We start from the raw sequence: 26,734 nt of genomic DNA, 5'->3' as shown, positions 1-26,734 counted from the left end.
TTACTCTGGTTCATTCACTCACTCACTCACTCACTCACTCACTCACTCACTCACTCACTCACTCACTCACTCACTCACTCATTTACTTGTATATACTCTTGCTCACATTTATTTGTTTATAGACTCATTCATTTACTCCACTCATTTTCTTTCTAATTCACTCATTACTCTTTGCATTCATTAATTTATTCACTCATACACTCACCCTGTTTACTCATCCTAATAAACTCACATATTCATTTACTTTCTCACCCTTTCACTCACTGAATCACTTAACCATTGACTTCTCATTGACAACACTTTATAATTTGTTAGTTTTCATTCATTCATTCATTCACTCACTCACTCATTAATTTTCTTTCTTATTAATTTAATCATTACTCAACCTTTGCATTCACTCGCTCACTCTCTTAATCAACCTTATAAACTCACCTATTCATTCACTTTCTCACCCTTTCACGCAATGAATCATTTAATCGTTGACTTTTGATTGACATCACTCACTCACTCACTCACACACTCACTCACTTGTTTCTACTCTCCTTCACTCACCCATTAAGTCCCTCTTCGATTCATTCACTTACTCAACATTGACCAATCACTCACAATCATTTATTTACTTATTTGTCTTACTCATTCACACATCCATTCACTCATTCATGTATTCACTTCACTCTTTCCAGTTCTTTCATTAGTAAAGTAAATAGTAATTTACTTTCTCATTCATTCACACATTACAGTTTTTCACAATCATTTTGCACTAATAACAGAACCTTCATGTAATTTTTCAAAACTCTAGACACAAAACGCAAAATAGTCATTATTTGTAACACAGGCTGTCCAATGTTCATAACTTTGCATATTGCATTCATATCTTTAAAGAAGCCTTAAATTTTGCAGAAGCATTGGATCAAAATACTCATTTAATATGAAATATCATAGGAACATTACTTTAGATCACAAACACACAAGATACCCATAGTTTCAATGTGTAGTTGTTAGTATAATCATTAAATATAGTTGTTCAAAACATGATGCAGCTTTCATTATGGTTCTACACATTCATACATCATTGTAATAGACTAGAGAGAAAAGTACAGACACTGGAATCATTAAACTAAATTTGAAAATGATTTATGACAATCAACACAACAGGTTTTTCAAAAAACGTTAAATAAGAAAAAAAAGATAAGAAAAAACTACATTAGGCCTACAGTAAAATGTCAACTGGAGTGTCCCTCACTGCACTATGTTTTTATCAACCCTGTCTTGTGGATTTGGCCACAGATTCTCATCCACATCATAATGGATGTTTTCATTAGTTATGTAAACATCTTGAAAAAATCTTCTGGTATGGCAAATACAGGCCTGACATCGGTCTCCATTGATATCATTGCACATATCATCTTTGGCTTGGAGAAGAGGGACTTGTTTGTGAGGTCTATTGTGAACCTTCCACCTCCATGTGGAGAAAACTCCTCAGATCGGGTTACAGTAAGGAAAGGGGAATATGGGGTAAATACAAGGTGATAAACTGTGGATGGGCCTGAAACCATGATTGCTCTCAGTGCCGTCGCTAGGAATTCTGGGCCCATTGCACTGATTTTGCTATGGGTCCCCTCAAAATCACATTCAGTGTGGGGTGGTTAGGCCCCCAGCGAACATCGTTCTGGGCCCCTCTCAACCGCTGGGCTCTCAACCTTTCATCCATGTCATGGCCTGTCTCATCCAAAAATATGAATGGGCAGCCACCTACAACAACCACACAGACCTGCATGAGTACACTGAAACTGTGACTGCTTCAAAAAGTGCACTGATGAAGTGACAGTCACCAAGACCATCACCACACGTGCAAACCAGAAGCCATGGATGACAGCAGAGGTTCGTGGGCTGCTAAAGACCAGAGATGAAGCATTCAGATCAGGAGATAAAGCAGCCCTCAAAACATTAAGAGCCGATCTGTCCTGTGGCATCAAAAATGCAAAACGGTCATATGCCCAAAAAAATCAACAACCACTTCACAGACAGCAGAGACACACGGAGCCTGTGGCAAGCCATTCAGACCATCACTGACTACAAGCTCCCACCACAGGCCTGTGATGATGACACATCCCTCCCCGATGCACTCAACCACTTTTATTCATGGTTTGAAATGCAGAATGACACACCTGCACAAAAACCGCCCACACCTCCCAACGACCGGGGGCTCTGTCTGTCTCCAGCCGACGTAAGGAAGACCCTATCTAGGATTAACCCACGCAAGGCTGCGGGTCCTGACAACATACCTGGCCGTGTTCTGAGAGACTGTGCTGCACAGCTGACAGATGTGCACACTCGACCCGCTCCAGTTTGCATACTGTCCAAACCGTTCTACGGACGATGCAATTTCCTCCACCCTCCACCTGGCTCTTACCAACCTAGAAAATATAGACTCCTATGTTAGAATGCTGTTCATTGGCTGCAGCTCGGCATTCAACACAATAATCCCACAACAGCTCATAAATAAACTAAACCTGCTGGGCCTTAACAATTCCCTTTGTAATTGGATCCTGGAATTTCTAACCGGAAGACCTCAGTCAGTCCGTGTCGACCACAACACCTCGAGCACTACAACACTGAGCACAGGTGCCCCACAAGGCTGTGTGCTCAGCCCGCTGCTCTTCACACTGCTGACCCACGACTGCACTGCCAAGTTCAGCTCCAATCACATCATCAAGTTTGCTGATGACACAACAGTGGTAGGTCTCATCAGCAACAACGATGAAACGCACTACAGAGAGGAAGTGGCACAGCTGGCTGAATGGTGTGGCACTAACAATCTGTCCCTCAATGTGGGGAAGAAAAAGGAGGTTGTGATGGACTTAAGGAGAAACTCTGTTGACCACCCCCCACTGACCATCGACAGCTCGACTGTGGAGAGAGTCAGCAGCACTAAATTCCTGGGGGTGCACATCACAGAGGATCTCACCTGGACCACCAACTCCATATCACTCTCCAAAAAGGCACAACAGCGCCTACACTTTCTCCGCCGGCTGAAAAGTCTCCCTCCACCCATCCTCACCACAATCTACAGGGGCACCATTGAGAGTGTGCTGACCAGCTGCATCACTGTCTGGTACGGAAACTGCAGTGCTCCTGACCGCAAGACACTCCACCGGACAGTGAACACAGCTGCAAAGATCATCGGTGCCCCTCTCCCCTCCATCCTGGATATTTTCCTTACACGGTGCTCCAGCAAAACCAACTGCATTGTGAAGGACTCCACCCATCCCTCCCACAGTCTCTTCCTACCATCAGGAAGATGGTACCGGAGCATCAGAGCCCGCTCCGCCAGACTGCTCAACAGCTTTTTCCCCCAGGCTGTGAGAGCCCTGAACTCAAACCACCCCACCCCAGAGTTTTGAAAAATTACATGTAGGTTCTGTTATTAGTGCAAAAATGATTGTAAAAAACTGTAATAACTCAAGATGTGCTTGCATTCATTCATTCATTCCCTTAATTATTCACTCTTTCTCAATCATTCACAAACATTTTCTTTATCATTTACCAACTTTTTTGCTAATTTCTTTATTGACTTGTTTAGTCTTTATTGACTCATTTTCTACATTCTTATAGACTTTATTATACTTTATCACTATATTCATTCAATTCTGACGCTATGTCTTTGAAAACACTCTACATTTATTGATCAGGTGTATTTATTCACGAACAGGAGGCAGAGACTGAGTCACTGAAAGAACTCTTTGATTTCAAGAACAATAAGCACTGAAAGTCTTTAATGTTTTCTTTTATGCTACGTGTGTGTGTGACAGTAGTGAACAGAAAAATAAATCAGAATTAAAAAGAGCTTTTATTGCCAAGTATGCTTGCGCATTCAAGGAATTTGTTTTAGTGTCATACGCTTCCAGTTCACAGAGACAACAACAACACACAGACAATAAAAATAAGATGAGAATAAAAAAATACACATATGTAAATATAAATAAACAAAAAATTGAAAAAGAAAAAACTTTTTTTTTGACAATAAATGATAAAAGGGAACAATGCTCTGCTTTTAATCACTCTGCTATTATTGTCATTATCTGTATTGATTTACGAACTTCTGTTGTTTGTCCTTGTCTTACTGTCCTGCTTCACTTTTTTCTTGCCTGCTTTCTCTTTTCTTTCAGATTGTTTGTCCACTTTTCCACCTGTTTTGCTTTCATGCATTGCATTAGCTATGCGTGAGGTTTTGTAAGTGTCTTTTTATTTTCATATTATTGCCATTTGTTTACTGGTCCTGTTCTTGGTCAGCTGATCTAAACAGACGTCAGCTCTTCCTGGGCCGCTGACAGGGTTCGTGCATTCATGTAAGCGGGCACTTGTGCTGAGCCCCCATCTTAATTATGCTGAGTACTGTTGGCCCAGTCTCTTAGTGTTACAATTATCCTTATGACACATAAAGAAAAATGTACACACACTCAGTTATAAAAAACCGTTTTGCCACTGTCTGTTGCATGTTTCAGTAGCTGCGCCTTTACATTTACATTACATTTACATTTATTCATTTAGCTGACGCTTTTATCCAAAGCGACTTACAATTGCTATATATGTCAGAGGTCGCACGCCTCTGGAGCAACTAGGGGTTTAAGTGTCTTGCTCAGGGACACATTGGTGTCTCACAGTGGATTCGAACCCGGGTCTCTCACACCAAAGGCATGTGTCTTATCCACTGCGCCATCACCACCCACCACCGCCTTAGGCTTAATGTTTTTGTATTGCACACACTCATTTATCTCTTTCCACAGCTCTAGGACATTGGGTCTCACCATACGTTTACTAACCGTACACATGAAAATGCATATTCACATTTTTACAAACATATTCAACAATTCCAAACCACATATATGAAAAAACATACTTATAAAGTGTAAAGTGGCCTTATAAATGTGTTATTTGTGTCATACTATGTTATTTGTCTGAACATTTCACCTTAAATATACTTCATTATGTAGGCCTATACACACACACACTAAAAAAGTAAGAAAGGGAAAGGGTGCATAAAAGCTTGAGCTGCGAGGTGCTTACGCCTCAAGCATGCGGTCACCGATTTAGAATACTCCAAATTCATTAACATAAGAACAAGGTTAAGAACAAATCTGTCTGAGTGAGAACTTCTCCTGTATGAATAATCCACACTATTATTAGTGAGTGTTTTAAACTAGCTGCCATATAATTTTTTTTAACTGTAGGAAATATGCACATGAATAAATAAATAAATAAAAAGTTGAAACAAGCATATAAACTATCAATGCAATATCATGAGAAAAAGGATCATGATATATTAACATTATATTGTCATCATCCTACTTTATAGTGTCATCTACAGGTGTGGATGCAACGAAGCATTTTCAAATGCCACTGTAGAAATACTCTATTCACACTATTATTCATGACAACAACATGGATTCATTTATCCTACAAACCTAAAGTGGCATTTAATAGGATGGTTACTATTATCAAGCGAGTAGTTTAGAGCTGGTCATGTGATCCCAATATGATGACCACCATAAGGGGATCTACCCTTAGGATAAAATTACTTTTTCTAGTCCACTCATATCTGTTTTCATGTCATGTGAGTGTACATTAATTTAAACAAATGTGTCTGTTGTCTTCATTTAAGTGTACAATTTTAAATTGAAATCAATAATGTACACAAATACTTTTAAAATTACAGAGAAAGTCCACCTAAAAATGAAGATTTTTTTTCGTATTTTTGTCTAATTGTCCTATTTTCACTGAATAGCAACTTTGAATTTTCCTCCCTCACACAAATTAATCTTAAGGATTTGGAAGATTTGAAACAGAATTCTAGTCATACAGATTATTTTTATGATGATTTATAGCAGTTGTTTTATTTGACAACCCTGGTCAACATCTGCTTTCATTGTATGGAAAATGTATGCTAAACATCTCCTAATGGGAGAAAGAAAGTCATAAGGGTTTAAAATTTATGTATGAATGTACGGTGACACTTTAGTATAGGGATTAACTATGTATAGTATAGTGATAACTTTAATAGTTATTAAAGGGATTATAGTATAGTTAGTATAGGGATTAACTATAGAATATGGATTAACTTCACTATTAACTGTGACTTTTCCCTCAATAACTTCCTAATTTGTTGCTTATTAATAGATGGTAAGGTAGTTGTTAAATTTAGGTATTGGGTAGCATTAGGGATGTAGAATAAGGTCAAGTAAAATAAGGCATTACTATATGCTCAATTACTACTAATAAATGGCTAATATTCTAGTAATATGCATGCTAATAAGCAATTTAAGAGATCCTAAAATAAAGTGCTACCGAATGTACATTTCTTTCTTGTTTTATCCATCCATCCATCCATCATCGATTAGTTGGCACATGAAGATATTGCCATATTAAAAGGAATAGCTCATCCATAAATGAAAATTCTGTCATTCAGAAATGTCTCGTTTTGTGACAGAAATGAATAGAGGTTTGGATACTGGCTGGTTTACAACAGCTTTGTAACTCATCCAGTGAGATTTGTATCTCATCGCATTCCATTGCTCTGGTTCTAAGCTGTTTCTCTGCAAACACAGTAGAGTAGACGCAAGATTGCACCCTACACAAAGTGCGTCTGAGTTAAGAGTGTCGCGGGTCTTCTGGCATTTGAAAAAAATGATCTGCCTTTGTGTAACACAATCTCTCTCTCTCTTTGCTCTCCACAGTCTGTGTGCTGTACACCCAGGGCATTGGCAACAAAGAGTGGCGAGAGGTAAGCGGAGCAATCTGGCCCAGTCGTGTCGACCCCTTGAAGGGCCTGGCAGACCCTTGGTCTCATAAATATTCATGCATGTAAATATGGGCTTGGAATATTCTCAGAATAGTAATCTCAATTATTTTTGGCGCTCTTTTTTTTCTGTGTCTATCAGTTCTTCATATTTTTGCCTTCCCAGCTAATCAGAGGAAATATCAGGCTCTCTAAAGCACCATTAAGAGGGCTGTGTATTTATTAATTTCAATCACTAGCTGGTGAAATATCATAAGCCATCCAGGGAATGTAATAACTTTCTCACCCATGCTTATATCAAGACAACGTCAGCTCACTTTTCAAGTCGGCTCATTAAAACGTCCCTTTCACACACCTCTCAATGCTGTCATGCGCCTCTTTGACCTCCATATTAAAGACGTTGAAGGTAGCAGGAATGTGGGAGGTATACACAGTAAACAGGGACTTGTATTTGCTGTTTACAAAACATTTATATAAGCTTGGTTAATGTAAATTAATTAGAACTAGAACTGGTTAAAATATCTGTAAAGGATCAGTCGCTCCATCCATTTTAATTACACAAGTAATGTTACGTTTTAGTTTTGTATATACAAATTTGGTATTTTTGATTAGAGATTGTAATAAATGGCATTTATTTATTTTTTACTAATTTACATGGCTTTTCCAGATTTATAAATCATACTTTTAAAATTGGTATATATATTCATTCTTTCTAAGACTGAGAAAACCCTGTATTTTTTAAGAGAAAAAAATGTTTTAAGAAATATTTGGTATAGGTTATTGTTATATTTGTTGATTATTTTAAATCACATTAAGTCATTTTGAGTCAAGTTTAGAAGTTCACTAAAAAACACTGTTATACATTTTATGGTGTTTTGCTCTATAGATTTCAGTTCAATGGAAAAATGTTGATGTAAATCATTTCAGCTGACCTTCCTTTGTTCTTTCAGTTTGGGCGGACTGAAGTTATTGATAACACTTTGAACCCGGATTTTGTGCGAAAATTCATATTGGACTACTTCTTTGAAGAAAGACAGAACCTAAAGTTTGATCTGTAAGTACCAATAGATATTCCTTTAACTTCAGCTACATTTACACAAGCCTTCAGTTTCGCCACATCTACACGTAACTGCTCTGGGTTCACACAACTTTGGGAGTTTTGACTCTTATGTATTAGAAACTGTACTGAGTTAAACAAAATTTGGAATGAACTCTTGTTCTTGATATCCCAGAATGACATATATTAATTTTTCCACTGTGCGTTTGTTTGAATAAGAAAAGAGCGAAAGTGTAAAGTTTATGTAGAAACAATTTGTTGTTTAGTTGTTTACATTCATTCAGCGTTTATCCATAAATTTGATCAGCCCTATTAAAAAATAAGTAAATTTTAGTGTACTTTTAAAAGGAGTGCTTATTATGAAAACAATAGACTTTAATACATAATGGTTTCATTACATAAATGTAATTTAAAGAAAAAATTATTTGACATTTTGGCACTTTCAGAAGTGTACTTACTCTAAATAAACACAAGTGCCTTTATTTCATTAATATGTTATCTACAATTAGGGTTTTTACTAAATATATACTTGTGAAGCACACTACAAGTACATACATTCCCTAGGAATCAAACCCATGACTGTGATGTTGCTAGCTCCATTTACTACTGTCTGAGCTAAAGAAGTTGTTACTGGTATTATGGCTTAAATATTGGAATTTGCCTTTTTTATATGCATTATGTTTGGCAGTTTGTTTACAATTTGGGCAGGTGGTATGTGTTGTACAATTAAAAATACAGTAATATTCAAGATTAAGAATAAATTGTATATTTAGAAGTGTCAGCTGTTTCAGATTTTTCAGCAGCCCACACCTTCAATGCACTAGTTAGTTTTAAGTGTTTTAAAGAAAGTTTGGTGCAAATTAATTGGTGGGTGACTTAAATCCCATGAAAACTTCATCCTTGTTGTAAATATGAAACCAACTTTGACGAGAAGAACTTGAATAGTAAGGTTATTATTAGGCACGATATATTTGTATATCAAACACTGGAGTCACGCTTCAGCAACAGATGTGTCAGTTACTGTAAATCCAACCATAAGATAACTGTAAGACAAGATATGTTTTGTGTGCTTTTATAAGCACGAATCACACTGTGTGGGCAACACTCTATGGACACAGGTCAAGGTCTTGTACCCTTAGGCCGTCTTTTTCAAAGCTGCTGGCGTCTGTTTTACATTATAATCCTATGGAGTAAACCGTGTTTTCAAAAAAGTCCTGAGCGCTTTTTAAAATGCCACCGCCGGCGTCTTTTTCTGCAGCTCAGAGCGTTTTTTCGAGTTGAAAAAAGTTCAACTTTTCTGAAAAAAACGCCCTACGTCAAGCGCCTTTTTGACAGCTGACCAATGACAAGCGAGTAGCGAGATCTGTTGTTTCCATAACAACAAGAAGAAAAATGGAGAAGGTGCCGCAAACCGTGCATCATCCAACCGGAGCTCCTGGACTAAATTGTTGTAAGCACCATATTGGTTTCTTCCCCGTATAATGTCGTGCACCCACAAACGTCGTTGTGAATCGACATTTTCTTTCCCGTTAACTTCAAAAGTCAACGCAAGAGCCAACTTTTTACTCTTTCTTGACATTTCTCCAGTACACAGCGCTAGGCTACTGTTGCAGCTGTTGCTATGGCAACAAAAGACGCTCTCGGCTGCTATTTGTAACAGACGCTGCCAGCTTTGTTTTTCATTAAAAAAACGCTCTTGTCAACTTTTTCTAGACAAAAAAGACGCCAAGTGTGAACACGGCCTTACAGTGTATAGTTACAGGAAAACTGACATTCTATGATTGTGGAAATATGGATTTTAGTATTTAGTATTTAGGGTCACCTTAAGAGGCTATGTAATGCATTATGGTACCATATTAGTTATCAGCAGGTATTCAACTTTTTTTTTCTTAGTATTATTTATATGTGATATTCAACATTGTGCATGCTTGTATTGATTTTAAATACTTTACATTATAATTTTGTGATGCGATTAAAATGGCTGTTTTTAGTTTTAGTGTTTTACTTTTATTTATTTAGTATGTAAAAGTCATTTATCATTTATTGACCATGACATGAAAATAATTATTGTTATTTTAGTATTATTTAAATACTATCATAGTATTTATTCATATTTTAAATTAGCTTTAATTTTTATATTTTCAGTATTTTCATTTTACTTGTAAGCCTAGTTGATTTTTTTCTTGATTGTGAAATGTGCTTGTATTTTTTTATTGTTTTAGTTTTAGTAGATTCAGTACTTCAACTTAATTTATTTTAGTTATTTGCATGGCAACTTTCTAATTTTATGCAAATTTGAATCATATGTTTGTCAGCTTCATTTAAATTAATATTTTTAATTAATAACATGCACAAACTTTTTTTAATAGTTTTAAATCTGCATAGCTGCATCCCACATTACAATAAAAAATTTACCAGGGGATAAAAAAAACAAATTGCATGTGTGTCCAAATCATGGATCTTTGCAACAGATATTATAAATTTGGCCTGTGCGCATGTTCATTTGTGAATGTGCGTGTTTGCTAATATTTATTATTATTTTGTGTCAGTCTAAATGTGTTTGTGTCTGTATATTTAGGCATTTATGGGTATATTTTAGAACAGATATGAGTCATTCTGTATCCGTTGGCCCAAATGTGTGTGAGGAATTTATGTGTGTCTCTAGGCTTCAGTATGAGTGTGTATGTTTGTAGGCAGAGTGTGTGTGTGTGTGTGTGTGTGTTGTCTCTGTGGATCGGTGTCCCCGCTCGACGGCCTGTCATACTGGGTCTGTAAATCTGCGGCAGACATGAGAGGGGTCACGAGGTCGTGTGGGCAGTGCCTCCGAGACGATAGCGAAACCAAAGCACCGCTGATGAGGATGACATGGCATGTCGCCATGACAACAAGGGGGACTGAGCCCCACAAACGAATGGAAGAGGCACAGAGACAATAAATAGATATATAAGAATTTGTGCTATATGTAACCCTAGATATATTTCAGGATTCAGAGATTCTTGTCCTCTATCTTGTTCTCTCTCTCTTTTTATGTCTTTTTTCTCCCCGTTGCACTGTGACAGGGCAGAAGAGAATGATTCATGATGTCTGTGCTTTAATGATGTTGTTCTTCTTTCGTGATGAGAAACAGGCAAGCGTGAACTCCCCTCATAAAACCATAATCTAATTAAAGCCCAGCTCAAAGTCTCCCATCTCTGATTTTGGATTTTGATTTTCATTGCAAGCTTTCTTGGGCAAGCATCACCATTACTAATGCACACATCTAGGGTTCGGGATTGGACTATCTAGAGCAGGGATGTCAAATTGAGTTCCTAGAGGGTCACTGTACTGCAGAGTTTAGCTCCAACCCCTATCAAATACAACTGAATCAGCTAATAAAGTTTCTCAGGGTTACAAGAAACCTCCAGGCAGGTGTTTTGAAGCTGGTTGGAGCTACATTCTGTAGGACAGTGGCCCTCCAGGAGCAGAGCTAGACACATGTAATCTAAGACATCTTGAACAGGGGTGTCCAATCCTGCTCCTGATCAGCAAGTTTCTGATATGCTTAAGCTGTGTTCACGCCATGTCGTAATTACCGAAATTCCGAGATGACAACACGTACCATGCTACTCAGAGCTGAATTATGTGTTTCTATGGTTACACTATCAACGGCAAAGCCCTCACAGGCTTCAGAACTCTTAAATACAACTTGTAAACTCTGAATGTTCTGAGAGTTACGATTTGGACCAGTGACTGTACCACCTGACCGCCACTAGATTCATTTAGGCACTACTTAGGTGCTAACTCAGAGTGCAGGACATGGAAAGCTATGAGTAAAATTTCATGCGTTGTCATCTCGGAATTACGTTAATTGCGACATGGCGTGAACGCAGCATTATTAAGACCTTATTTAGCTGGTTCAGGTCTGTTTATCTTAGCAAAGACCCCTAAACCATAACAACCATCTGGCAGTGCTCCAGCAACCACACAGCACTCACTAGCAACTGCACAGCAATGCCTTAGAACAGGGTTCCTCAAATCCAATCCTGTAGAGTTTAGCTCAAACCCAGACCAAGATCACCTACCTGTGATTTCTAGTTATCCTGAAGACATTGATTAGCTTGCTCAGGTGTGTTTGATCAGGGTAGGAGCTAAACGCTGCAGGGCAGCGGCCCTCAAGGGAAAGATGAAACCCTGCCTTAGAATCATCAAGAACTCTCTTGCAGCCATTCAGGGCTGTGTTTCCCAAAAGCATCATAAGCCTAAATTGATCATAGCTCCATTGGTAGCAGCCATCCAGGGCTGCGTTTCCCCAAAGCATCATAAGCCTAGATTGATCGTAGCTCCATTGGTTTCAATAAGTCTACGATGTACTTAAGCTTATGTTGCTTTTGGGAAACGCAGCCCAGAACACTATCATCCATCTAAAACTTGAGGGCCACAGTCCTGCAGAGTTTACCTATATACATCCCATCAAACACACCTGAAAAGTCTAACATGGCTGCATTTAATTTTGTTTTTTATGCTCTTACCTCGCTAACATTCATGTTGACTCAGATTTATGTCATTGATAATGTTGCACAAGTGCCTACTACTGGCAGAACCTGACGGACTGAATTGGAAAATCCTAAGTTCTTGATCACTTAAAATCCACTATCACTTTGAAACGCCTATGGAGTTTATTATTTACATTTTGTCAGTTGTTTGGGGTAGGGTTAAAAATTAAATCGGTGGTGATGTATAAACCATATGACCATATTAAACCTCCCTCGTCCACTTCATGGAATTCCCTTGTGGGAAAGTGCTTAGGGAAGTTACTGAGTGTGTGTCTAAAAGTGAAGTGGAACACAGCCCATATGTCTTCAGGATTGCTTGAAAATTACAAGAAGGTGTGTTTGATAATATACCTAGCAATACCCAAGAAACCATTGGCAAAGCAACAAGTTAAAAATAATTCAGAACAGCCTAGTAACCACCTAGCAACACCCTGGAAACTATCAATAACACCCTAGCGTCACCCCTGTTGAAAAAAACAGTATATGCTGGTTAGTTATGTTTTGAAGAATGGCTGCTGGTTTGAGCTGGTCTAAGCTGGTTTTTAGCTAGTCATGTGCTGGTCAACTAGCTTTTGCTCAGGACCAGCACATGACCAGCACTTGACCAGCTTAAACCAGCTCAAACCAGCAGCCATGCTGGTACAACATCAAAACAAGTTTTCTACAGGCAGCACTGATCACAATTTTCTAACAGGCTACTACTATTTTTTTCCCCTATAGACAATCCCACAATGCAGCCAACCTGTTGCTCTGTATTGATTTTGATCTCACTTAATCTTAGCAAATGCTAGCATTAGCAATGCAGTTTATGATACATGTGTCATGTTTCAGTGCTGCTTGTTTGAATTCTGCCTGCGTGTTTGTGTGCGTTAGAATGACAGATTCCCATCAGCATCAGCATGTGTTGCTATAAATAGTGTTGGGAGGGAGAAGCATAATGTGGTTTAGTCAGAGTGTGTGAATGGGAAGCTGTGTGCTGCTCCCTTCAGGGTCTGTTGAGTGTGTGGGCAGACAGCAGACAATCCGCTGTGATGGCTACGCCGAGCGTCTCTACGTGTATACATATTATGCTTTGTCTGACACTTGTTTCTCAGGGAAGGAGAGCAAGAGTGTCTGTTTGTGTTTTGTACAAGTCCTTATAGCGTAATTCATTAGTGGTGTTGTGAGTGTTAAAAATACATTTTTTGGCATTTTTGCCTTTTTATTGTGACAGGACAGTATTTAGACTGGAAGCAAAGTGGGGAGAGAGAGGGGGATGAGATTGGCAAAGGTCCACAAGCCAGAACTAGAACTTGGGACACCAGAAATGCAATGGTGCTATATGTCGGCATGCTGCCCACGAGGCTATTGGCACCGACATAATGGAATTGGTCAACACAATCTCATGGCAATTTGTAACTATTTTAAGTTATGTTGAAGTAAAATTTCAAACTAAACAGGTTTCTGTTGGTCAGTGTAAAGCCGCCTTTCCACTGCACATGACATTCGGACACGACTGTCGCATTTCTCCCCCTAATGGTACTGGTCGTGCAGCAACCGTCACCTCAGCATATTCACCAATGGTAAAATTAATAATTTTAATGAATATAATTAATGTATGAATGCATCGTCACAAATGATGATGCCCAAAATATAAACATAGTAGGTTTTATGGGGCTAATCAATGTAAATAATGATTTATTAATTATAAAATAATTATTTCTGCCATAATTATTATAAAGCAACACCATTTTACTGAAATAGTGTTTAAAGAATAATGTTAAAGTGAACAAAATATTGGTAATTCTGACCTTACGCTCATAGTCTTTAATAGAATACCTCATATACGGTCGGGCGTTCGCATACGGTCTAGCCGCAGAAGTTCAAATATTTTAACGCACCCAAAGCTCAAATCGGATCCGAATTTTCCACATACGCATATGATCGGAACTCCACGCAGCTCCCGCACTACTCTCAATTGGAAATGAATGACTTCCGGTCTGTCGCTTGTCGTTCGTCGGAGATAGTGGAAAGGTGGCTTAATGAATCAGAGTGACAAACTTCTGCCCGAGGAAATCTTTTGCCCTCCTGCAAAACTCCCAGTCATCTGGATTCCTATAAAAATCACTGGATTTATTTAGCCATTGAAAATTTTCCAAACAATGGCAAATGTGACTGCACCTTGTGTCTCCTGCTTCATATATATTTATCCTGGTAAAAAGAACCCAGTAGTGCTACCTCAGGCACTAGTTTATTCTGTACATTTTGGGAAAAATAAATTAATGAATAAAAAATGACCTATGAATTGTATTTGCAGTTTGTTAACTGACCATTTTAGGGCATTAAGGAGGAATATTTTTTTTTTAAGAAAAAAATATTCTGAGGATAGATATAAATTCTATCATGTTTGCCTTCAGTGGTGTAATGTCTGGGGGGAAAAAAATCAGTTTTGTTTGTGTAATAAATGAGACTTTGCACTTGACTTCTGGGAACAAGGAGCCTTTCAATGTCAGTTTGGACAGTCTGAGATGGAAATTTCCAAGCATAGCTAGTGAGTGATTAAATGATGGTGAATGAGAAAACTGAATAAAATAATATAAAAGTCTTGCACTAATTTGAGAAAAGAACAGAACATAATAAACATTCACCACATTACTGTAACAAACTTGGATAATTGGGTATAAAATAATCCTTCTTCTCCAAGTCATATAACTGCTTGATTTGAGTACATTTGTATGAATAAATGGACCTCTGTCTGGGAGCATTCTCATCCATTTCAATGAATAAAATACTCCATGAAGGTCAAGTAATCAGAATTCTGAAGTTCAAACCATGGAATCATGGCAAGAATCTGAGAATGGTTACAAGGCTGAAATATATCTGAAGGTATAGAGAGGTTTACTTTTGAGAAGATGATGTGAAAAACCGAACATCCACCCTAACTGCATGTCTGGAATGAAGAATCATTACAATGTAGACCAATACACTGCAAAAATGCTTTTCTTACTTAGATTGTTTGTCTTGTTTCCAGCTAAAATATCTAAACATTCTTAAAACAAGAAGGATTTCTAAGTAAGAAAATCATTTTTTGTAGTGTAGAAATACAGAGTTCTGGCATGAAACTCTACTTGGTGCAGTCCGATAGGTCTAACTCAATCTGACCTAATGACATCTTTATCACATGGCACAGCTGATTGGTTTCTCCTGTATCTGTAGACTATGAGCTCACTGCTCAATATTCAAATACCTGGCTTTTGTTTGCTGTAGCAGGTGGCAGTAAACTTCAGAAACCCTCCACCTTCCCCAGCTCCACCTGTATAGATCTGCTACGAGGTGATTCATATATGCTATATGGGTTGTTCATATGTGTTATATGTGCAGCAGCAGTATTTACTACATGCTCACAGCAGCATGTTGTGGATGTATGGGCAGTAGCAAGTCTCGGTACTTGCTCTGCCGCAGCAGCAGCGTAGCAGATCTATTCCACCAAGACCAAATACATTAACATTGTCATGTACATTACCATGCCAATCCCTCCGAGAGTTGTCATGACAGAACTTAAGGTATACTTAAGGTTAAAGCATACGCCATATGTAATTTGATACAAATAAAAACAAGACTGAGGAAAAAGAAGGTTTATTAAACATCTGCTGCTTGTGCTCAACATACTTTTGGCCACTACACATTTCCTAAGGGCTTATGAGAGCCTCAGTTAGGGAGAAGATTCTGAGATAAAAGTGTGTTTATTATTTGAAGAGCTTTCAGCCCTCAGTTTGGCATATTCCTAACAGCACATCAAACTGAGAAGAACATTTCGCTCGCGTGAACAAGGGTGGTGGCAGATTCAAGCTTTGGGGATGGACGCTTCTGAGGCAAAGACCTGATGCATGTATGCAAGAGGATGGGGCTTAGAGTTCAGTTCATTCGCCCACAGGACAATTACTTCAAACATACTGGAACATGCAAAAGAACCACAGTAATGGCTTAAAGTGACAAATATAGATGTCCTGAAGTGCTAGATACAACCCGAATTCCGGAAATGTTGGGACGTTTTTTTAAATTTGAATAAAATGAAAACTAAAATAATTTCAAATTACATGAGCCAATATTTGATTTACAATAGTACATAGATAACATAACAAATGTTTAAACTGAGAAATTTTTATAATTTTATTCACAAAATGTGCTCATCTCAAATTTGATGCCGGCTATAAGTCTCAAAATGGTTGGGACGGGGGCATGTTTACCATGGTGTAGGATCTCCTCTTCTTTTCAAAACAGTTTGAAGACGTCTGGGCATCGAGTTTATGAGTTTCTGGCGTTTTGGTGTTGGAATTTGGTCCCATTCTTGCCTGATATAGGTTTCCAGCTGCTGAAGAGATCGTGGTTGTCTTAGATGTATTTTTCGTTTAATAATGTGCCAAATGTTCTTTATAGGTGAAAGATCTGGACTGCAAGCAGGCCAATTCAGCACTCGGACTCTTCTACTACAAAGCCATGCTGTTGTAATAGCTGCAGTATGTGGTTTTGCATTGTCCTGAAATACACGTCGTCTGGAGGGGAGCATATGTTGCTCTGAAACCTTTATATACCTTTGAGCATTCATAGTGCATTCCAAAACATGCAAGCTGTCCATACCGTATGCATTTGCAACAAGAATGTCAAATTTGGATTCGTCTGGCCACTTTTCCACTTTGAAACAGTCCATTTTAAATGAGCCTTGGCCCACAGGACACGACGGCGCTTCTGGACCATATTCACATATGGCTTCCTTTTTGAATGATAGAGCTTTAGTTGGCATCTGCAGATGGCACGGTGGATTGTGTTCAACGACAGTGGATTCTGGAAACATTCCTGGGCCCATTTAGTAATGTCAATGTCAGAATCATGCCTATGAGTAATGCAGTGTCGTCTAAGGGCCCGTAGACCACAGGCATCCACCAAAGGTCTTCGGACTTGTCCCTTATGCTCAGAGATTTCTCCAGTTTCTCTGAATCTTTGGATGATGTTATGCACTGTAGATGATGAGATTTGCAAAACCTTTGCAATTTGATGTTGAGGAACATTGTTTTTAAAGTATTCCACAATCTTTTTACGCACTCTTTCACAGATTGGAGAGCCTCTGCCCATCTTTACTTCTGGGAGACTCTGCTTCTCTAAGACATCCCTTTTATAGCTAATCATGTTACAGACCTGATGTCAGTTAACTTAATTAGTTGCTAGATGTTCTCCCAGCTGAATCTTTTCAAAATATCTTGCCTTTTGAGCTCTTTATTTCCCCGTGCCTACTTTTTTGAGATCTGTAGCAGGCATCAAATTTGAAATGAGCTCATTTAGTGGATAAAAGTGTAAAATTTATCCGTTTAAACATTTGTTATGTTCTCTATGTTCTATTGTGAATAAACTATTGGCTCATATGATTTGAAATTCATTTAGTTTTCATTTTAGTTAAATGTAAAAAAAAACATCCCAACATTTCTGGAATTCGGGTTGTAGATGTCACTGCAGCTAATTATTTCTGGGTCCAGAACAGTCTTGAAGAAGAAAGAACACATTACTCCTGTGCTTATAAATCTTCACTGGCTACCTGTACGATACAGAATCCATTACAAAGTGCTGCTATATGCTTTCAAAGCTTTGCATGGCTTTGCAGCAGAGAATGTTTTTGATTTAATCAGTCTGCATCAAACTAATAGGTCTCTGTGTTCATATGATCAATTACACATAGTGTTTCCTTGCTTGAAATGCAAAAGTGATCAGGCCTTTTCAGTTGGACCTCCAAGGCTCCTACATAGTGTATTTCAGAGTGCACTAAAAAAAGCTTTTGAAAATGCTTTGTACGTTGTGTCTTATTAGTTTATGTCTGTTTTTATTATTTTATTTATTCTTCCTGTACAGCACTTTGGTTCTTATGGGATTGGAAGTGCTTTAGAAATAAGGTTTAAGTTGAGAACTGTCTTGAAGGAGCCAGAAGAGTTTTGCCAAGAAAACTGATTGCCCACTGTCATGAACGGTTACCCAAAGAGACTCAAGACATAAGCTTATTCGACAAAGTGTTAAAGATGTATTAAAGAAGCAGTATTCGCAAAGAATTGAACTTCTATAGTGTGACAAATCTGAATCAGAAGGCTACTTTTCCTCACCAACAAGCCATTTCAGAGATATTTTTTTTTACATGTTAGTACATTTTGATCAAATATTTTGAAACCAAATACTTTTTTTCTGTAGAATACCATGCTGAATAATCTTGTTTAATATGTCCAGAGATACCGGTAAATAAATGAAAGTAAAAATACAATTAAATGTGCTCAATATACTATGTTGATACTTCATTAATGTCAACTAGTTTGCACCTCTGCCAAGACCCCTTATTCCTGATTAGTTTCCCTCCTTCCTGTAGCTCCCTCAAGGGTGTAAACTTGTTCCCTAGAGAAAGAGCAAATCTCAATTTCATCAGGTCTGGTTGTGTGCACTTCTGTGTATTTGAGTTTGAAAGCAGGCTAGTTTTGCGTGTGTGTGTGTGTGTGTGTGTGTGTCAGGATTTGGGTGACAGGGTTAAGCCTGTGTCAATGTATGTTTTTGTTCCATTCTGGGGTCATTCAGTATTTATGAATGTGAAGATGTATAGCTGAATGGAACATCACAGTCCCTTTTGGGACTTCTTATGTAACATATTCACCTCATTCATACATTTAAAACACTCAGACACGTATCAGTGCAGGTTAAATGAAAGAGAATATCAAGAATTGGTTTTGAAATTTGTCAAATTTGAAAGGGAAAGTCAGTTATTATGCTTAACACGCAGCTGGGTTTATATCTGATTTGGCTTAGTTATAACAAAGAGATTAGAACTCCTATTTAAAAAAAAAAAAAAGGTAAATCATGCATAAATATCAGACCAAATCATTTCAAATCTGTTGCCGTGTGACATTGCAGTCCTTTGCATACAAATATTTTTTAAAAAGTAGCATTATCATATACCCCTGTGAGATGCCTACAAAGACAGCATTTTCAAAAAGTAGGCAGCAGTCCCAGAAGGAGGGGTGAGGTCAGTGCAAAAAAAAATAGCCACTTGCCCAAATTTATAAACAGAAACGCTAAAGCAAGCTATGTGTGGAATGAATCAGTTCATTTCAGGAGCTACAGTTAAAAGTAAATGTATCAAAGCATTCAGGGCCAGCTAGTAATTTGACATGATATAAGCAATAAATGCAAAAGTTATCAATATGTCCTTCTCAATATGTCCTTCTCTTTTGTTTTACAGGTATGATGTCGACTCCAAGAGCACCAACCTTTCAAAACATGTAAGTTTCAAAAACTGCTCCATGTTTCTTTTTAGACTCTATAAACACTTACTCTGTTGACCTAGTCTAGACTATTATGAAGTTTAGGATGCCATCATACACACTCACCCCGCAGTAATATGGAAGCATATGTGTAGCAAAATTCAATTTGCAATGTAATATGCAAAATGGCAATGCAATATGTAAAATGGCCATGTATTTCTGTATTTAAATTTACATTTTCCCATACCATATGTGCAACATTTAGTGCAGAATGAAAATTCTATTATATAATTTAAATTTGACATTTTCTACACTAGTTTTAATATGCAAATTAAAAACATATTTTAAAGCTTTATAAGTTGCAAACTGAAAATGTATCATCCAAACTGATTAGATATGTTTAACATGTCCAAGCAAAAACTTTAGCAACATTATCATTTAAATGCTCTTTTTACTAAATGCATTTAAACTTAGGGGTAGGACACTTGGGATTGCATTTTCATCGTGATACTGCGTGATAATTGTAGCAAAATGCAATGAGAGTTTCAAAATACATTCTTAGCCAAAGTGTGTACAAAATCGTAACTACTCGCTCAAAAGTCGGAAAATTCCTGTTTATTTTTATATAATTGTCAATCTGAGGTGTTGCTATGGGTTGCGTGCGCTTTGCTTGACTGACTGATATTCTTAGGTTCTTTCAGTGAGTGGGTCGACAGAAGGAAAAAATAAACCAAACAATATTTTAAACTTTTTTTCATCAATAATCAAAGCTAGTGTGTCAATTTAATAAAAAAATCCATATATTATATATTTTAGAATATTACATAATTCATCAATGCCCGTTTGTAATGTAAACAATCATGATCTGGCACAAGTTCAAATTTCATTGGACAATAATGTCAAGTGGAGCAGTCATTTTCCGTTCTTATTCATAAATCGGTAGAAAATGACGAGCTTATTTGTGGAGCGATCTGGATCTGTGGTTTGTCTCATTTTATAAATCAAATTACATCGCTGAGAAAATGGATGCTGAATGACTACAAAAGCACTGCACAAAACAAAAGTCGTAATAATGGTAATCAGTAGGCTATTCAATTCACTTATATTTATGCATGATATCCTACACCGATTACTATTTCATGAAACTCTCATAGTTAATGAAGCCCAAGTGCCACCTACAGGCCTTTTATGTGAAGTGTAGGCTGGGGAAATGGTGACGTGAAAGGACTTTATTAGCATTTTTGATAATTATGCAGCATTATGAAAGTGTCATGCTCATCAAGCCTGCATTTATCTGATCAAAAATACAGAAAAACTGTAAGATTGTGAAATATTACAATTTAAAAGAATGTTTTTCTATTTTAATATACTTTAAAAGATCATTTATTTCTGTGATTCAAAGCTGAATTTTCAGCATCATTACTCCAGTCTTCAATGAATGGTCCTTCAGAAATCATTCTAATATGCTGATTTATTATCAATGTTGGAAACAGTTGTGCTGCTTAACATTGATAAATAAAAAGTTAAAAAGAACAGCATTTATTCAAAATAGAGATGTTTTCTAACAATCCTTGCTGAATAAAAACTATAAAAAAAAAAATAAAAAAAAAATACTGACCGCAAGCTTTTTTTTTTTTTTTCTCACATTGCCCCCTTTTTTTTTACATTTGAGCCCCTGCCTCTGAGGAACTCTCTGCACGTCCCTGTTCAGGTGCCACGGAACACGTGCTATTTTCCGGATTAAAAATAAAAGAGTAATAAAATATAATGTAAGGTAGTAAATAAGTGTAGAATAGCACTGTCTGTTTGCTTATGTGCATCAATCCGAGTGTAAACGGTGAGAGATTTTCAGGCAGGTGAAAAGCGTTTGGTTAACGGTGAATATTGACCTATCATGCGTCCTGTTGCCGAGCCCCGCCTTGATGTAATGATTGACAGCTAGGGGGCGTGCACGGCTCAGAATGCATTTTCAAATCTACAGTGACTTAAACTATTCATTGCAGGTTATTTACTGAAAATGCAATAGAAACGTCATATATGTAAGTGTCAATGCATTTAAGAAAAATAAAAGGCATTTAAATCACCATTGTGCTACCTTTTTGCTGCATCTTTGGCTCAGAATGCATTATGTAAAACGCATTGAATTTTTCTACAATTATCAAGCAGTATCACGATGCAAATGCAATCCCAAGTGCCCTACCCCTAAGTCTAAATGCATTTAGTAAAAACAGCATTTACAGTTTTTCTCGATTGCTTCAACATATTTCTTGAAATTATGCCTCTTTTTTGCGAGACTCTAAACACGAATCCATAACTTCTAACTCAATTCCACAAACTTCCTATATTCAGGTCAAAGTGAAGCTCTTCAAAACAATTCAACCTTGCCGAAAAACCAAACTTTTCTCTCAGACATGACACACAAACAGTTAAAAACACACACACACTAGAACACAGTTTTTCACACTGATGAGATCAATTCAAAACAATACTACATAATAAGTGTGGTACTCCCCAAATGTTTTATTCCTCAATTTAATGTACTGTAGAGTACAGTATAAAACAGAAAACAACAACAAAAATAATTATTCTGCCCCAGTATCCCGTCTTTGGTCTGGGACAGGCCAAAGAACCTCTTCAACATCACGGGCTATATTGACCCTGGCCAGGCAGCGGGGGTAAAATCCTCTCGCATGCCTGATTCACAAACAAGATACTTGGTAATGTTGTCAATATAACACTGTTCTCTGTTAGTATTACCTGATGTAAACTATGGCAACAGTTTGGCTGACAGTTACTGTACTGAAATGCAGAAGGCTGCACTTCTTATGTATGCCATATATCCATTTCAAAAGTACAAATGTACACATTATTGTATGTGGGATATTGATTGAAAAAGACTGGATATGATTCACAGTTACACTTTTACTAGTGGTCTGACCAAAAAAAAAAAAAAAAAAATATATATATATATATATATATATATATATATATATAAACACACATTACAACATCATTGTGAAATAGAAAATAAAATAAATATGTGCACAAAGGCGATAATAAAAATTAGAAAGGTAAAAACTACAATCATTGGCAAATTTATAAAAATCTAATAGAAATGTGCAGAAAATATGCTTGAAAGTTTATGACAACTAGATCAACCATTTTGCATTTATCGTAATGACTTATACGATGAAGTAATGACTTGAGGTTTGAGAGGTAAGACTATTGCACTGAGAACTATATAATACATCTTGTGCAACATGACAATAGTAACTGATAATGTAGGAAACCACAGACAAATGTACATAATCAATTGCATGAATGTACCAAAGCAATCGCAACTTGAATGAGAAACTTTTTATGATGTGCACAAGTGACTAGATGATGTGAACAAGTAGTTTTGAGAATTTAATTTCTAATCTGAGAAATGCACCAACACTGTAAGCTGACTTTAGCCCTTTATCCATCGAAGGTTCTGATTGGTGTGTGATAAATTTTGACTCCTAGTGTTTCCACTTGGGTAATTGTGTGCTAATTGAGCTCTAACTGTGCAGACTTGAGTGAACAATATCGAATGCTAGTGCTTTCTAAATGACCACATGCTGTATGAGAAATGTAGGGATTTGTGTGTAGAGTTTTGCAGTAACAGTTCACCAAATCTGACTCATGTGTTAAAGCAGGGGAATAGTGTTTATAGTTCAGAAAAATGGGTGTGCTTTTTGAAAAATGGCATTATGGTTTTGAAATTTTAGTTCAAAAGCCTGGTTATAGTGTTTTAGTAATCAAACAAAAACTGTAAATGATAATTTTGCTACAGTTTTTGCTTGGACATGTTATACATATCTAATCAATGTGGGTAATACATTTTAATTTAGCAATTTATAAAGCTTTAAAATATGTTTTTAATTTGCATATTAAAACTAGTGTAGAAAATGGCAAATTTAAATTATATAATTGAATATTCATTTTCATTTTGCACTAAATGTTGCACATATGATGGGAAAATATCCATTTAAATACAGAAATAAATTGCCATTTTACATATTGCATTGCCATTTTGCATATTACATTGCAAATTGAATTTTGCTACACATATGCTTCCATACAGTAAAACCATCTCATAGTGCTAGTAATCAGCAGGTCTGTGTATATGAGAATAAAGAGGCAAATGTGGGTTAATAGAGACGTGTGATTAGAGAAGCTCTCACAGAAATGGTAGCATGATTGAAGCTGTGTTTTGGTGCTCAAGGGGGTCCCTGAGGTGTCATTTTACACACTGATGATGGGCTTAGAGTAAAAGATGCAAATTCACTACAGTGGTCCCATCTGTGCCCGTAATCATTCTATGTCTTTATTTCTTTCATGCTCCAATCAAACAACCAATCACCCCAAAATATCTTCACCATGCCTGACATTAGCAGCACACCATTAATACACACCATTTTTCAAGTTTAAGACCACCTATGTTAATCTACTGTCCTGTCTGGTTTGTTTATCGGTCAAAATGGGGGATTTGACTGCAAAGGGTAAATTTATGAGTCTAGGATTTTTGGTAATTCCTTGGCATTTATAAGGCAAACTAACGATAGTCAGGTAGTAGTAAAACTGAGGTAATTTAATGCTAATTAATTCAGCATTTGTAGCACAGGAGACTGTGGTCATCCATTAATGTGGCAAAGTGGAACTGCTTAATGAAACACATCATGGCATGTACTAAACCACCCGCCAACAACACCATTGATCTAAACCAGCCACCAGCTGGTGGTGGTTGAGGAGAGAACCCCACATGATTGTAAAGTGCTTTGGGTGTACAGCAATACACAATAAAGCGCTATATAAATGCGTCATTCATTCATTCATTCATTCATACACTTCACTTTAAATCTGCCATATCCCAAGCAGCACTCGCAAGCATTTGTACTGCTATTGTATTCTGCCGTGATCATGTGGACACACTAGCTGTAAAGAGACAGATAAACTGATCTCTCCACACATCATGCACAAGAGTAATTGAAAACACCCTCAGTGCTCCAGTGAGCATCCCTGAAAATTACCACCTCGAAATTATCTAACAAATCAGACACAATGCCTTCTGGTGTTTTACTCCCTCCCTTAGTCACCCAGAAATCAATATTACTCTCTTCCCCCCTGACTTGAAAAGACAAACACTGCTTGTCCACTCCCGAAGGGAATTCTGCATAAAACCATTATAGGATGTGTTGAAAGGCAAAGAGTGACTACGTTCTCAGGTGAAAATTAAGAGAAGAGGCAGCAGGGAGAAAACGCACGCAGAGACAGAAAAAGAAACAGTGCGAGACAGATGGAGAAAGAAAGTGGAAGAGAAGGAAGTCTTCAAAGAGTTAAAGACAATAATAAAGATAGATCATTCATATTAATCTGTATTCATATAAATTGAGAGTTTAGTTGCCAACAGTAATTAGAGAAGCGGTAGAACAAGTGCTCATGGGAATGTCTGTCAGTGAAAATGAAGCATGCCATAAATTACTGAACTAGTGTCTAAATTAGTGACATTGGAGAAAAAAAAAACTTCACCCCAAAAATATTTAATTTATCCAAGAAACACAACAATCACGCTGCTCTTTTCCATACGACAAAAGAATATAAATTGCAAGCTGGTAAAAAAAGTATCATAAAAAATATTAAACTCATCCACTGTATTCAAAGCCTTCTGAAGTCGCATGGTAACTTTTGTGAGGAACACACTGAAATTCTTCCCCTCTGCCATGTCACTCAAATCTCATTTGCATTCTCATATCCAAAATTGTTGTGTCACATTTGGTTACAAGACATATGAGAACTAATGCAACAGTAATGTCAAACATGACACAATACTTTTTCACTCCATTGAGGCTGAGATTAGCCCAATAAATATCTGACTAAATATTTATTTATTTATTTATTATTAAAAGTGAATCCTCTAGCTAGACCTGTTGCCCTTAAAATGATGAAATTCTTTTGTCCATCCTATCAACTTGGCATCACAGGAATTAAATTAAATTAAATTTGCACATTTATAGATAAGCATACAATTTGCATTACCTGTCCTACCATACCTATTTTTTTATTATTTTGAAAAAAAGTCCCCCATTATTACACTGAAATTATTTCTTTGAAGAATACAAACACACCCGCTAGGGCAAAACAGTTGGCCTCATTTTCATTCTTATTCTCTGGATGTCTCTGGATGTTTTAGTTTTCTCCTGTTTCCTTTGATTATTCTTGCTTTACTGCACTGATGCACATTTTTATTAATACAGAATGAGGTAAATGAAGATCTATAATTTTTAACATACCGACTACATTACACAAACAGTATCACCTACCCTTATAAAAAACTGCTGTTGCGAAGGTCAGTGGGGTGGAACTTCACATCTCTGCCAGAAAAATCATTTGAATTCTTTTGGCTTTTCTTAGCAAAACATTGTGCCTCACTTCAGATCGATTATCAGAGGGGTGACAACTTTTGCACATGGTGTTTGAACAGTTTCAGCCTTTAAAATAATGTGATTTTTGATTATATTATTGCTTTCATACACTGTAAAAAGTGATAAGTTGACTTAACTTAAAAAAATTGAGCCTTAAAATTATCAAGTAAATAATAATTAAAAACAAATTAAGTTAAGTGAATTGTCAGGTTCACTTAACTTACTTTTTTAAATAATGGGTTTCCTCAATTTTTTTAAGTTAAGTCAACTTATCAGTTTTTACAGTGTAGTCCTTGGCAGCTTTTTAAAGCTTGGCAGCCATAGTCGTCAATCCCCTTCATTAAATTAAAAGGATTAGTCAGGATATATTTCAACTACTTTAAAGCAATTGTATGTCGATTTTTAAACTTAAAATATTAGTTTTAAAATCATTCTGATGGTACATTCTATTGACAGTAATTACCACAGAGATCTAGTATATTTATGACAGTTAATTCCACTCAGAAGAAGCCTCCAAGTCAAAAATACCCCAAACAACATACTATTCCTTTAATTAGTTTGGCAAGGCCACTTAATTCTTGTGAAGATAATCTTAATGCTACAACACACCATGACATTCTAGACAATTATCTGCTTCC

At 36.9% G+C, this 26,734-nt stretch overlaps 1 protein-coding gene across 1 annotated transcript in view; it reads left to right on the top strand.

The window, feature by feature from the left end:
• LOC306861757 (copine-8) overlaps nucleotides 1-26,734 on the top strand; it is a 118,482-nt gene that overhangs the window by 36,719 nt on the left and 55,029 nt on the right. The window contains exons 3-5 of the mRNA XM_079404218.1: nucleotides 6,735-6,781; nucleotides 7,747-7,850; nucleotides 19,629-19,668. Coding sequence (XP_079260344.1) covers nucleotides 6,735-6,781; nucleotides 7,747-7,850; nucleotides 19,629-19,668 — 191 coding nt within the window. The remainder of the gene's footprint in view (nucleotides 1-6,734; nucleotides 6,782-7,746; nucleotides 7,851-19,628; nucleotides 19,669-26,734) is intronic.

Source organism: Barbus barbus (genome assembly GCF_936440315.1).
Source record: "Barbus barbus genome assembly, chromosome: 42".
Classification (NCBI taxonomy): Eukaryota; Metazoa; Chordata; class Actinopteri; order Cypriniformes; family Cyprinidae; genus Barbus; species Barbus barbus.
This window is presented reverse-complemented; position numbering and strand designations above follow the sequence as displayed.